The 13,194-nt window shown below is 40.7% G+C and overlaps 1 protein-coding gene across 1 annotated transcript in view; it reads right to left on the bottom strand.

The window, feature by feature from the left end:
• Nucleotides 1–13,194, bottom strand: part of DCHS2 (dachsous cadherin-related 2) — a 349,005-nt gene that overhangs the window by 198,231 nt on the left and 137,580 nt on the right. Inside the window, exon 2 of the mRNA XM_060400925.1 lies at nucleotides 6,126–6,317. Within this exon, the coding sequence (XP_060256908.1) occupies nucleotides 6,126–6,317 (192 nt within the window). The remainder of the gene's footprint in view (nucleotides 1–6,125; nucleotides 6,318–13,194) is intronic.

The following is a 13,194-nucleotide window of genomic DNA, read 5'->3' as shown; positions in this document are numbered from 1 at the left end:
TCCTTTTCCAGTTCTGAACCACTCAGTTATTCCATGCCCAGTTCACTTTGCTTCTTGACCTGCATACAAGATTCTCAGGGCACAGGTAAGATGGTGTTGGAGAAGACTCTTGAGAGTCCCTTGGACTGGAAGGAGATCAAACCAGTTAATCCTAAAGGAAATCAGTCCTGAATATTCATTGGAAGAACAGATGGCGAAGCTGAAGCTCCAATACTTTGGCCACCTGATTCGAAGAACTGACTCATTGGAAAAGACCCTGATGCTGGAAAAGATTGAAGACAGGAGGAGAAGGGGATGCCAGAGGTGAGATGGTTGGATGGCATCACTGACTCAATGGACATGAGTTTGAGTAAACTCCATGAGTTGGTGCTGGACAGGGAAGCCTGGCGTGCTGCAGTCCATGGGGTTGCGAAGAGTCAGACATGACTGAGTGACTGAACTGAGGTAAGATGGTCTGGTATTCCCATTTCATTAAGAATTTTCCAATTTGTTGTGATACACACAGTCAAAAGCTTTAGCATCATCAACAAGGCAGAAGGAGATGTTTTTCTAGAATTCCCTTGCTTACCCTATGATCCAGCCAATGTTGGCAATTTGATCCATGGCTCCTCTGCCTTTTCTAAACCTAGTTCATGGTTCATGCACTGCTGAAGCCTAGCTTGGAGGATTTTGAGCATAACTTACTAGCATGTGAAATGAGCACAGCTGCACAGTAGTTTGAGCATTCTTTGGCATTGCCCTTTTTTGAGATTGGAATGAAAAGTGACCTTTTCTAGTCCTGTGGCTCCAGCTGAGTTTTCCAAATTTGCTGTATCACTTTAACAGCATCATCTTTTAGGATTTTAAATAATTCAGCCATAATTCCATCATCTCCACTAACTTTGTTCATAGTAATGGTTCCTAAGTCCCACTTGACTTCACATTCTAAGATGTCTGGCTCTACATAAGTGACCACATTATTGTGGTGATCCAGTTCATAAAGACTTTTTTTAATATAGTTCTTCTATGTATTCTTGCCACTTCTTCTTAATCTCCTCTGCTTCTATTAGGCCCTTGCCATTTCTGTCCTTTATTGTGCCCATCCTTACATGAAATTTTGCCTTGATATCTCCAAATTTCTTGAAGAGATTTCTAGTCTTTCCCATTCTATTCTTGTCCTCAATTTCTTTACATTGTTCCATTAAGAAGGCCTTCTAATCTCTCCTTGCTGTTATCCGTAACTCTGCATTCAGTTGGGTATATCTTTCCCTTTCTTCCTTGCCTTTGGCTTTTCTTCTTTTCTCAGCAATTCATAAAGACTTCTCAGACAACAACTTTGCCTTCTTGCATTACTTTTTTTCTTGGATGGTTTTGGTCACTGCCTCCTGTACAATGTTACGAACCTCCCTCCATAGTTTTTCAGGCAGTCTGTCTACCAGATCTGATACCTTGAATCTGTTCATCACCTCCACTGTATAATAATAAGGGGTTTGATTTAGGTCATACCTGAATGGCCTAGTGGTTTTCCCTACTTTCTTCAATGTAAGCCTGAATTTTGCAATAAGGAGCTCATGATCTGGATCACAGTCAGCACCAGCTATTATTTTTGTTGACTGTATAAAGTTTCTGTATCTTGGGCTGCAAAGAATGTAATCAGTTTGATTTCAGTATTGACCATATGATGATGTCTGTGTGTAGAGTCATCTTTTGTGTTGTTGAAGGGGGCGTTTGCTCTGACCAGGGTGCTCTCTTGACAAAACTCTGTTAGCCTTGGCCCTGCTTCCTTTTCTACTCCAAGGCCAAACTTGCCTGTTACTGCAGGTACCTCTTGACTTCCTACTTTTGCATTCAATCCCCTATGATGAAAATACTTGTAATAAATAAATTTAGACTCATTTGTTCCATCAATTCATGTCTTATGTAGGTAGCTTCTCCCACTAATTTAAAAAATTAGACCAGAAAGGTATTAGCAGTACTGATCTATATAAGTGGATATAAAGCAGATAAAAAAAATTTAGGAAAGTCTCTAAAACAGACTGTGTAAAGAGAATGCACAGAATAATGCATATAGAAGGCTATCTTTGCTGCACTGTAATGGAAAATTGAACAAGCTATACCTAAAATGTACTTGAAAATGTAGAATGATCAGGGACAACCAAAGCAATCTTGAAAATGGACAAAGCTAAAAAAATACATGATATCATGACCCATTATAAAGCTAAATAACCAAGAGAATATATAGCTAGTACAAAGGGAGACAAATAAGTGAAAAAAAATAGGGTGTCTGGAAGTAGACACATACATATAATCACATGATTTATGACAGAGTGACACTGCACACGGTGAGCTGCCCATTTCAGCAAATGGTGCTGGGCCAACCGAATGTCCACACTGGGAAAATGACAGTTCCTCCCATGAGACTGAAAGAATAAGTGTAAAAGTTAAAACAATGAAATCTTTGAAAGAAAATATCTTAATGTCCCTGTGCACTGTGCTAAGTCATTTCAGTCGTGTCCAACCCTTTGTGACCCTATGGACCATGGCCTGCCAGTCTCCTTGGTCAAAGGTATTCTCCAGGCAAGAATACTGGAGTGGGTGGCCATTTCCTCCTCTGGGCTATCTTCCTGACCCAGGGATCTAACTCGAGTTTCTGGCACTGCAGGTAGATTCCTTACAGTCTGAGCCACCAGGGAAGCCCTTAATGTCCATAGTATAAGCAAATACTTCTTAAAGGGGCAGAAAAAAGTATTGGCTGTAAAGGGTAACAAATGGATAAACTGAGTTATATTGGAATTAAGAATTATTATTCCTCAAAAAACTCCATTAAGGAAAAAAAGAGGCAAGTTACAGAACTAGAGAAAATAGATGCATGCCAGAAATTTAAAGAATTCATACAAATTACTAACAAAAGAAGTCAACACTATAAGATAAAATGGGGAAAGAATTAGACTTCATAAAACCAGTTATAGAAATAGCCAATAAATACATGAAAAATAAATAAAAATTTTCATTTATAATTTTATAAATGAAAATTAAATATATTAATTCATTAGTCATCAAGGAAATGTACACCCCAATGTGACCACCACCATGCAGGTACAGAACTGCTCTCACTAAAATGACACTAAATAGCAAATGTTGGGGAGGATATGGAACAAATGAAATTGGTGAGAGTATAAACTGGTAAAACTATTTTGAGAAGTTGTTTGATTTTCTGATGATGTAGTAATTCCATGCTAAATATATGCCCAATACAAATGCTTACATTTGTTCAATAAATTACATGTATAACAGTGAATAGAAATCCCACCTGCCAAAGCCTAAAATGGATTCCATCAATTACAAAACAGATAAAAACGGCTGTAAATTCACGTGAAAGAATACTACAAACCAATGAGAATGAATGAACTACTGCTGCATACAATCGCATGAGTGACGTTCACAAATAACATCCTGCAAAAGAAACAATAAAAACACAAACTCTATGAAATCATTCACTGAAAGCTTAAAAACAGGTAATGTTTGGTGGTAGAAATCAATAGAGATTATCCTTAAAGGGCAGGAGGGATGGTCACAGTATGGGGCCAAGAGAGGGGCTTCTATGCACATGCTTTCATTTTGCAAAAAATCCATTAAGCTGTACATTTAATGATTTGTGCAATCTTCTGTATGTACTTTATATGTTAGTTTAAAAGATCACCCGAAAAAAACAAGAGCCAAATCAAAGGTGCCCCTATAGACCTTAGGGTTTCCCTGGTGGCTCAGACAATGGTCAATTAACATGAACATTAGAGAGGACCAAGTCAGCAATGTATTTACTGTGCTGTGCTTCAGTCACTCAGTCATGTCCAACTCTTTGTGACCCTGTGGACTGTAGCCCAGCAGGTACCTCTGTTCACGGGGATTCTCCAGGCAAGAATACCGGAGTAGGTTGTCATGACTTCCTCCAGAAGATATTCCTCCTGGGTTTTCCCAACCCAGGGATCAAAACCAGGTCTCCTGCCTTGCAGGCAGATTCTTTACTGTCTGAGTCATGAGAGAAGCCCAATAATACTGGAGTGGGAAGCCTATCCCTTCTTCTGGGTTGGCTTCTACCCAACCCAGAAATCGAATTGGGCTCTCCTGCATTGCTGGTGGATTTCTTATCAGAGCAATGAATGAAACACTTAAAATATACAAAAAACATCAAGAATTTATAATCAAAGTAAGAAAAAAATCATCAGTAATATTTGAAGACAGTAAATGCATTGACTCATTATTTTAAAAACTGATCAAATAAAGTGAAATAATCAAGCACTATATTGACTATGCCAAAGCCTTTGACTGTGTGGATCACAAGAAATTGTGGAAAATTCTGAAAGAGATGGAAATACAGACCACCTGACCTGCCTCTTGAGAAACCTATATGCAGGTCAGGAAGCAACAGTTAGAACTGGACATGGAACAACAGACTGGTTCCAAATAGGAAAAGGAGTACGTCAAGGCTGTATATTGTCACCCTGCTTATTTAACTTCTATGCAGAGTACATCATGAGAAATGCTGGACTGGAAGAAACACAAGCTGGAATCCAGATTGCCGGGAGAAATATCAGTAACCTCAGATATGCAGATGACACCACCCTTATGGCAGAAAGTGAAGAGGAACTAAAAGCCTCTTGATGAAAGTGAAAGAGGAGAGTGAAAAAGTTGGCTTAAAGCTTAACATTCAGAAAACAAAGATCATGGCATCCGGTCCCATCACTTCATGGGAAGTAGATGGGAAACAGTGGAAACAGTGTCAGACTTTATTTTTGGGGCTCCAAAATCACTGCAGGTGGTGATTGCAGCCATGAAATTAAAAGACACTCCTTGGAAGGAAAGTTATGACCAACCTAGATAGCATATTCAAAAGCAGAGACATTACTTTGCCAACAAAGGTCCATCTAGTCAAGGCTATGGTTTTCCAGAGGTCATGTATGGATGTGAGAGTTGGACTGTGAAGAAAGCTGAGTGCCAAAGAATTGCTGCTTTTGAACTGTGGTGTTGGAGAAGACTCTTGAGAGTCCCTTGGACTGCAAGGAGATCCAAGCAGTCCATTCTAAAGGAGATGAGTCCTGGGTGTTCTTTGGAAGGAATGAGGCTAAAGCTGAAACTCCAGTACTTTGACCACCTGATGCGAAGAGTTGGCTCATTGGAAAAGCCTCTGATGCTGGGAGGGATTGGGGGCAGGAGGAGAAGGGGACGATAGAGGATGAGATGGCCGGATGGCATCACCGACTCAATGGACCTGAGTTTGAGTGAAATCTGGGAGTTGGTGATGGACAGGGAGGGCTGGCATGCTGCAATTTATGGGGTCACAAAGAGTCAGACATGACTGAGCACCTGAACTGAACTGATCCTGCCTTTCTTGAAGAATTATATCAGACCAATCAAATAGTTGATGAGAGAACATTCTTCTTAACTGAAGAATTTCAGATAATAAATGCAAAAATAACAGAATTCAAAACTCGCCCCACTGAAACCCCTAGTGAAATAATGGCATTTGCCTGCTGATGCAATAAGAAGCACAGAGCACCACATGAATAAAGCCAAAATCCATCCATCTCTAGCTCAAAATGCCATTTTATAGAAACTGTGATAAAAGAAAAAATTAAATGAATCTCAATGACGCAATCAACCTAATTTATAATATGGAAATTTTACAGGCCAATGGATCAGATTTTTTCCAAAACGAAGTAGGAAAAAAGGTGAGGGGGAATAGGTGGAGGGCTGACCGTTACAGATTGAAATTTAAGGAATATAGCAATCAAATTCATTTGTGGACTAATTTGGATCTTGATTAAAACATGCCAACTATTAAAAGTTTGTCATCATTTTTTGTAATCCAGTAAATTTTAAATGGAATATATATTAGACAAAGAATTACTGCGAATGTACTTAGTGTAGTTGTGCTTTTAAATGTCATTATTCTTTAGAGCTATTACTGAATTATTTACAAATGAAATAATATGTCTGGTGTCTGCTTCCAAACCCTCCAGCAAAGGAAAGAGGTAGTGATTTATGAAACAAGATTGGCCAGTTGTTGATTGTTAATCCTTGGTACTCTCAAATGCACACACAGTGGTTCACTGTTGAGTATGTGTAAAATTTCACAGATAAAGACTTACCCCATCCTTAGCTTTCACCAAGAGATCATAGGTGGCTGGATCTCTTTCCCTGTCAGTGTCTTGAGAAACACAGATGCGCCCATCATGCGGGTCTATCTGGAATGCTTGAGGTGCTTCGTAGCTTTGGAATCCAGCATAAAGAAAATACTCAACAAAGCCATAGAGTCCTGCATCTGCATCGGAGGCTTTTACCTGGGAGACAGAAGGTTGATCAGTGAGGAAAGAGGAATGCCAGATGACCTTTCAATGGACTACAAATCACCATCCTAATGTGCACAACCAAGTGGTCCAAATAGCTATTCACAAAGTGGTGTCCAGTCGCTCAGTCTTGTTCAACTCTTTGTGACCCCATGGACCACGCACGCCAGGCTTCCCTGTGCTCCACCATTTCCTGGGGTTTGCTCAAACACATGTCCATCAAGTTGGTGATGCCATCCAACCGTCTCATCCTCTGTGGCCCCCTTCTCCTCCTGCCTTCAATCTTTCCCAGCATCAGGGTCTTTTCTAATGAGCCAGCTCTTCACATCAGGCGGCCAAAGTGCAGGCTTGGTTTTCCCTCTCTCCCTTACGTTCTGTGACAATGCGCCTGCACTCTCTCCCTCCCGTTTCAAGGTCTCCTTTTCAGTCTCCTTTGCCCATTCCTGTACTTGTATGTGATCTCTGAAAGTTTGAGTTTCTTGGTCCATTTGCCTTCTTATTCCACTCACTATGCCTATATGATCTCATCCAATCTCAAGGGTTTAAATCTAGATGCTCACCACCAGATAACTTGTGGATTTCCACTCATTCTCAAACCCTTCAAGTGATGAGCTTAACACTTACCTTCACAGCGACAAGGACAAAGAAACCAGGCACAACTACTAGTATCCAATGCAGTCCACAGGATTCACCTTAGAGCATGAGATTTGACTTTCCTAGGACAGATTTCCTCCCGGGGGTAATGCCCCCACCAGGACCCCAAACAGTCACGCAGGGTGTGTGGGGGTGAAACCCAGCCTGTGTTCTGCTGGCCAGCAGGTACACTGACATGGAGCTGAAACTGCCCAGAGGAAAGGGCACCTTTCTCTTTAACCAGAGTATCATTTATGCTAGCAGTGACTATATGCCCAGTAGAAAAGAGAAAACAATTAGAATTATGAAAGCACTTAACTTATTTATACTAACCATTGGCGTATACAGTTAGAAATACAACAGGCTATTAATAGAATTCAAAACATTCTTGCACTCATAGGCTTGGTGTAATTTTTTTGATATGCAATGCAATTAACTAGTGATAACAAACATCTAGATAGCACTGACAATAAAAGAAGCACTTGAAGGGAAGATCAACCAAAAGGAGAAGGAGAAAGAAAATGAGGAGAAAGAGGAAGAAGGAGAAAGAAAAAAACAAGAATAAGAACGATATGTTACAGAACACGTTCTCTCTCTCTCTCTCTCTCTCTCTCTCTCTCTCTATATATATATATATATATATATATATATATAGACACAGAACACAGCTAAAAAGGGTCAAAACTAGGATTCAGGGTCAAAACTAGGATTTAAATTGATGCAGTTGAACAGCAGACTACCCGCTACTAAAGATCATGCAATCCTGCCTCTCAAGTGTTACCCCTCGTCATTTCATCACTTTATCCTTTATTTACTGAAAAATACTCCTCAAATTCCTAGCCCTCATTCAGTACAGAAGTTGCTAGATGACGCGTAACATCATATGAAGTTTACTACATAAACATGTGGTTTTCTCACCAGAGTATCATTAACATGAAGAAAGGCAACTGACAGCGATGCTTGTGCTCTTGAGTCTTAGCTGGCCCTTCTACTCCCCATGGCCAAATCCCAGCTGAGTTCCAAAACACAGAAGAATAGAGTGATGACCAGGAAACAGGAGAATTAAGCAGGTCAACTTGGAGTCCAATGTCCAACTAAAAGGCGTTCCAAAACAAACAGTAGGGGACAGAGACAATGAAAACGGAGCAGCCCTTCTTTGGTTCAGAGGATGCATTCTGGTGAGGCCCCCAAAGCTGCTATGACAGGGGAGGAAAGAGTGGAAGACACTCTGGTTTTTAGCTTCCTCAGCCCATAAGTTAGGTTCAGCTCACATTTCACTGGACAGTTTGTTACACGGCCCCACCCTAACTCAGAAGGAGACCGGGAAAAGTTGATTGCCCAGGCGTTTGGTGAATGCAGTCTCGGCCTCAAATGCCCCTGTGTCTCTATATGAAGACATGCATATGACAGTATGTAAGACAGCAAGTGGCCTCCCTATGTAGTAAAATTTAAGCAAGCGGAAAGGCATACCCTAAGCAGTCTCGGCAGTGTCATCCCACTACTGATTTCATTTTGGCAGTTCTACATATTTCTGTCAGGCTTTTTGGAGGGAGGTAAAATAGAAGACAATTAATTATCCATATTTTTAGTAGACCTACTGCTCTCATTTAAACTCTATATTGAAAAAAATAGTCTATCTTTCATCAGTACAATATAAAATAGAAGCTAAATCTTAGTTATTGTGTTACCTAGATAGCATATAAAAAAGCAGAGACATTACTTTGCCAACAAAGGTCTGTCTAGTCAAGGCTATGGTTTTTCCTGTGGTCAGGTATGGATGTGAGAGTTGGACTGTGAAGAAAGCTGAGCACCGAAGAATTGATGCTTTTGAACTGTGGTGTTAGAAAAGACTCTTGAGAGTCCCTTGGACTGCAAGGAGATCCAACCAGTCCATCCTAAAGATCAGTCCTGGGTGTTCTTTAGAGGGAATGATGCTTAAGATGAAACTCCAGTACTTTGGCCACCTCATGCGAAGAACTGACTCATTGGAAAAGACTCTGATGCTGGGAGGGATTGGGGGCAGGAGGAAAAGGGGACGACAGAGGATGAGATGGCTGGATGGCATCACCCAGTCGATGGATGTGAATTTGAGTGAACTCCGGGAGTTGGTGATGGACAGGGAGGCCTGGCGTGCTGCAATTCATGGGGTCGCAAAGAGTCGGACACGACTGAGCAACTGAACTGAAATGAAACGAAATGAAATTCCATCCCGATAATATACTCAATAAGCACAAATTCTCATAAATCTGCCTCTTCATCCTATTCAGTCTTGACCATGAAACTGTAATGTGACTTCGGGGGTTATCTCTATAGCCTCGCCTAGTGGATCTCACTCAGGGACAAGTTTGCCCTCATGAGGGCATTTGGCATTGTCTGGAGACAGTTTTGATTTTCACAACTGGGGGAAAAGTTTTATTGGCATCTCAGGAGTTGAAGCCAGAGATGCAGCTAAACCATGAAAGAACAGACCCTGCAACAAAGAATTATCTGGCCCTGAACCTGATGAAACATTTTAAAATTGGCAATATTATTTCCCTCTTTAATGTTTTTCACAGTCCTTTACATTTATCTTCACTCTCATCAATCTCATATTCTCAGGCAAAATTATTCATCTTGTGCAACTAGCTAACATGTTTGTGAGTTATTCTTCTCATCAGATGGGCTGAACCAGGAAATCCACAAACTTCCTCACTACAAAGAACTCAATTCCAAGTACATTTGGTCTACTCCATTCTGTCAGCTGTTAATGATTTAGCAGCCTCAAGTTTCCAAAGACACCAAACATATCTTCTAAAACCATATGGTACTCTCAATAACTTTGGCTTGATTAGAAGATAAGTACAATGAACTTAAAATTCTAAAATTCATTCTCAGCTTATAACAGCCCATATTAACAAGTAACATGGCTTGTATAAAATGAGTTTCCTTATTTCCAATTCCAAGACCTTTTTCTCATTTAGACTTGTGGCAAGCAAAATATATGGAGGCAAAAGTAGGACAAGAGTGCTGGTATCAGTGTATGTTATCAGTTCAGACTCTAAGTTTCAAATCATGAAATTAAAAAGTATTCCTCTTCTCTTTATTCAACTCCCTAAAAATAGTGGCCTACTCATTAATAATTGGTCTTGAAAGTCTACATGTAATTTGGCATTTTTAAGAGGTCTACATTTTTCAGTTTCCACTGACGTTACACATAAAATTTAGGTTATTTAAAATAATAGAAATGGCTTTGCAAAATCTTTAAGAGAAAATTCTGACTATTGAGTAAATAAGCTCAGTGGGCCCTTTCATCAAGAAATAGCTGCTTCAGAGAAAGAAGCTTCTGAATAGAGTCTATGATCACAGTTCTGTGGGGCTAAATTGGGGATCTCGAGGAGAAGGAAATGGCAACCCACTTCAGTGTCTTGCCTTGAGAATCCCAGGGACGGCAAAGCCTGGTGGGCTGCCGTCTATGGGGGTCGCACAGAGTCGGACACGACTGAAGTGACTTAGCAGCAGCAGGAGAGGCCTCGGGAGGATCTCGTCCTTGAATCTACTCAAAGAGTCACATCACAGTACCCTCAATGACATCCTTGTGTTCCTCCTCTCAGTCTCAATTCGCCTGCTTTAGGCTGAGAGGAATTTTATAATTTTTACTTTAAACTTATTCTGACTCAAAACTGTTCTCCCTCCCAGTCTCCCAGTTGGACCTTTCACTAATTTAATGGAGACATTATAAAGATGCAAGCTATTAATAAAATAGTAATACCTCCTTGATTCCATTACTAGCTTCCTGAAATTTAAAGAATTTTTACCGCTTCCTTCTTTTTAACATCTGGGTAAGGATTTTTTCCATATGAAAATGTCATGTTGGAAAGTCGAAGTTTCAGTCACTCAGTCATGTTCCACTCTTTGTGACCCTGTGGACTGTAGGCCACCAGGCTTCTCTATCCATGGAATTCTCCAGGCAATGATACTGGAGTGGGTAATCAATCCTTTCTCCAGGGGATCTTCCCGACCCATGGATTGAACTCAGATCTCCTACATTGCAGGCAGATTCTTTGACATCCAAGATACCAGCTGCTGCTGCCGCTAAGTCGCTTCAGTCGTGTCCGACTCTATGCAACCCCATAGATGGCAGCCCACCAGGCTTCCCCGTCCCTGGGATTCTCCAGGCAAGAACACTGGAGTGGGTTGCCATTTCCTTCTCCAGTGCATGAAAGTGAAAAATGAAAGGGAAGTCACTCAGTCGTGTCCGACTCTTCAAGACCCCATGGACTGCAGCCTACCAGGCTCCTCTGTCCATGGGATTTTCCAGGCAAGAGTACTGGAGTGGGGTGCCATTGCCCCTGAATATGTCATGGGAAAAAATGGGAACAATGGCTCTTGAAAACATGTTTTCATATTCTACAAACACATTGAATTCATCTGCCTACCCATCACCAGCAGAGCCTCCCTCTACTTGGAAAGGTCTCCTCTTCAACAATTGGGTGCATACTCAGACAATCACATTGGCACCCTGAAACCCAAAAATCAAACTAGAGTCATAGGGTGATATATTGTTAGTGACACTGTCCTTTATATACAGCTGGGCAATCATATCACACTTAATTCAGTGGTCTCTGTATAGAAGCCTTAGAACCCAACCTAAAAAACTGAGTGATCAAACACCAAAAGTCCTAGGAAAAGAAGGGTATACTTCAAAAATTTTAAATTAAATAACTCATTTTAATTTTTTCTTATTTTAACTTCCAAAATTTCAAAGAGGCACAGGAACCAGAGATCAGATTGCCAGCATTCATTGGGTCATGGAGAAAGCAGGGAAATTCCACTGCTTCTGCTTCACTGGTGGCTCAGATGGTAAAGAATCTGCTTGCAATACAGGAGACCCAAGTTTGACCCATGGGTCAGGAAGATCCCCTGGAGAAGGGAATGGCAACTCACTCAACTATTCTTGCCTGGAGAACCCCGTGGATAGAGGAGTGTGGTGGGCTACAGTTCATGGGATTGCAAAGCATCAGACACGACTGAGTGATTTAACACTTCCACCCACTTTCAGTTTCTGTTTCACTGACTACACTAAAGCCTTTGACTCTGTGGATCACAGCAAACTGTGGAAAATTCTTAGAGATGGGAATACCAGACCACCTTACTTCCTGTGAAACTTGCATGCTGGTCAAGAAGAGCGAATTAGAACCTGGCATGGAAGAACAGACTGATTCAAATTGAGGAAAGGAGTACAGCAAGATTATATATTTGTCACCCTGTACATTTAACTTCTATGCAGAGTTCATCATGTGAAATGCCAGGCTGCATCAATCACAAGCTTGAATCGAGACTATCGAGAGAAATATCAAGAACTTCAAATATGCAGATAATACCACTCTAACAGCATAAAGTGAAGAGAAACTACAGAGATTCTTGATGAGGGTGAAAGAGGAGAGAGAAAAGCTGGCTTGGAACTCAATATTAAGAAATCTAAGATCTTGGCATCCAGTCCCATGACTTTATGGAAAATGGAAGGGGAAAAAGTAGAAGCAATGACACATATTATTTTCTTGGGCTCTGAAATCATGGAGGACAGTAACTGCAGTAATGAAACTAAAAGATGCTTGCTCCTTGGAAGAAAAGTTATGACAAATTTAGACAGTGTATTAAAAAGCAGATACATCACATTGCCAACAAAAGTCCACACAGCCAAAGCTATGATTTTTTAAGTAGTCACGAACAGACGTGAAAATTGGACCATAAAGAAAGGTAGGATTTCAAACTGGAGAAGACTTATGAGACTTGCTTTGACAGCAAGGAGATCAAACCAGCCAATCCTAAAGAAGTCAACCCTGAATATTCATTGGAAGGGCTGATGCTGAAGCTTAAACACAAATACTTTGGCCACCTGATACAAAGAGCCCACTCATTGGAAAAGACCCTGATGTTGGGAAAGGCTGAAGGCCAAGAGGATAAGGGTACAGCAGAGGATGAGATGGTTTGATAGCATCACTCACTCAATGGACATGAATTTGAGGAACCTCTGGGAGATAATGATGGACAGGGGAGTTTGACATGCTGCAGTCTTTGGGTCGCAAATAGTCGGCCATGACTTAGTGACTGAAAAACAGCAACAATTTCCAAAATCTCTACCATGAGCATAACCTAGTTTGAAGAACCAAGGTTACTGACACAGCATACTCACACACAGATCTTCAAATAGAAATAAAAGAAGAAAGAAATGCAAAATAACTTTATACATTGAAGCACT

The sequence above is a fragment of the Ovis aries genome, chromosome 17, assembly GCF_016772045.2.
Source record: "Ovis aries strain OAR_USU_Benz2616 breed Rambouillet chromosome 17, ARS-UI_Ramb_v3.0, whole genome shotgun sequence".
In the NCBI taxonomy this organism is placed as follows: domain Eukaryota; kingdom Metazoa; phylum Chordata; class Mammalia; order Artiodactyla; family Bovidae; genus Ovis; species Ovis aries.
The sequence above is the reverse complement of the archived record's forward strand: the minus strand, read 5'-3'. Positions and strand labels throughout refer to the sequence as shown.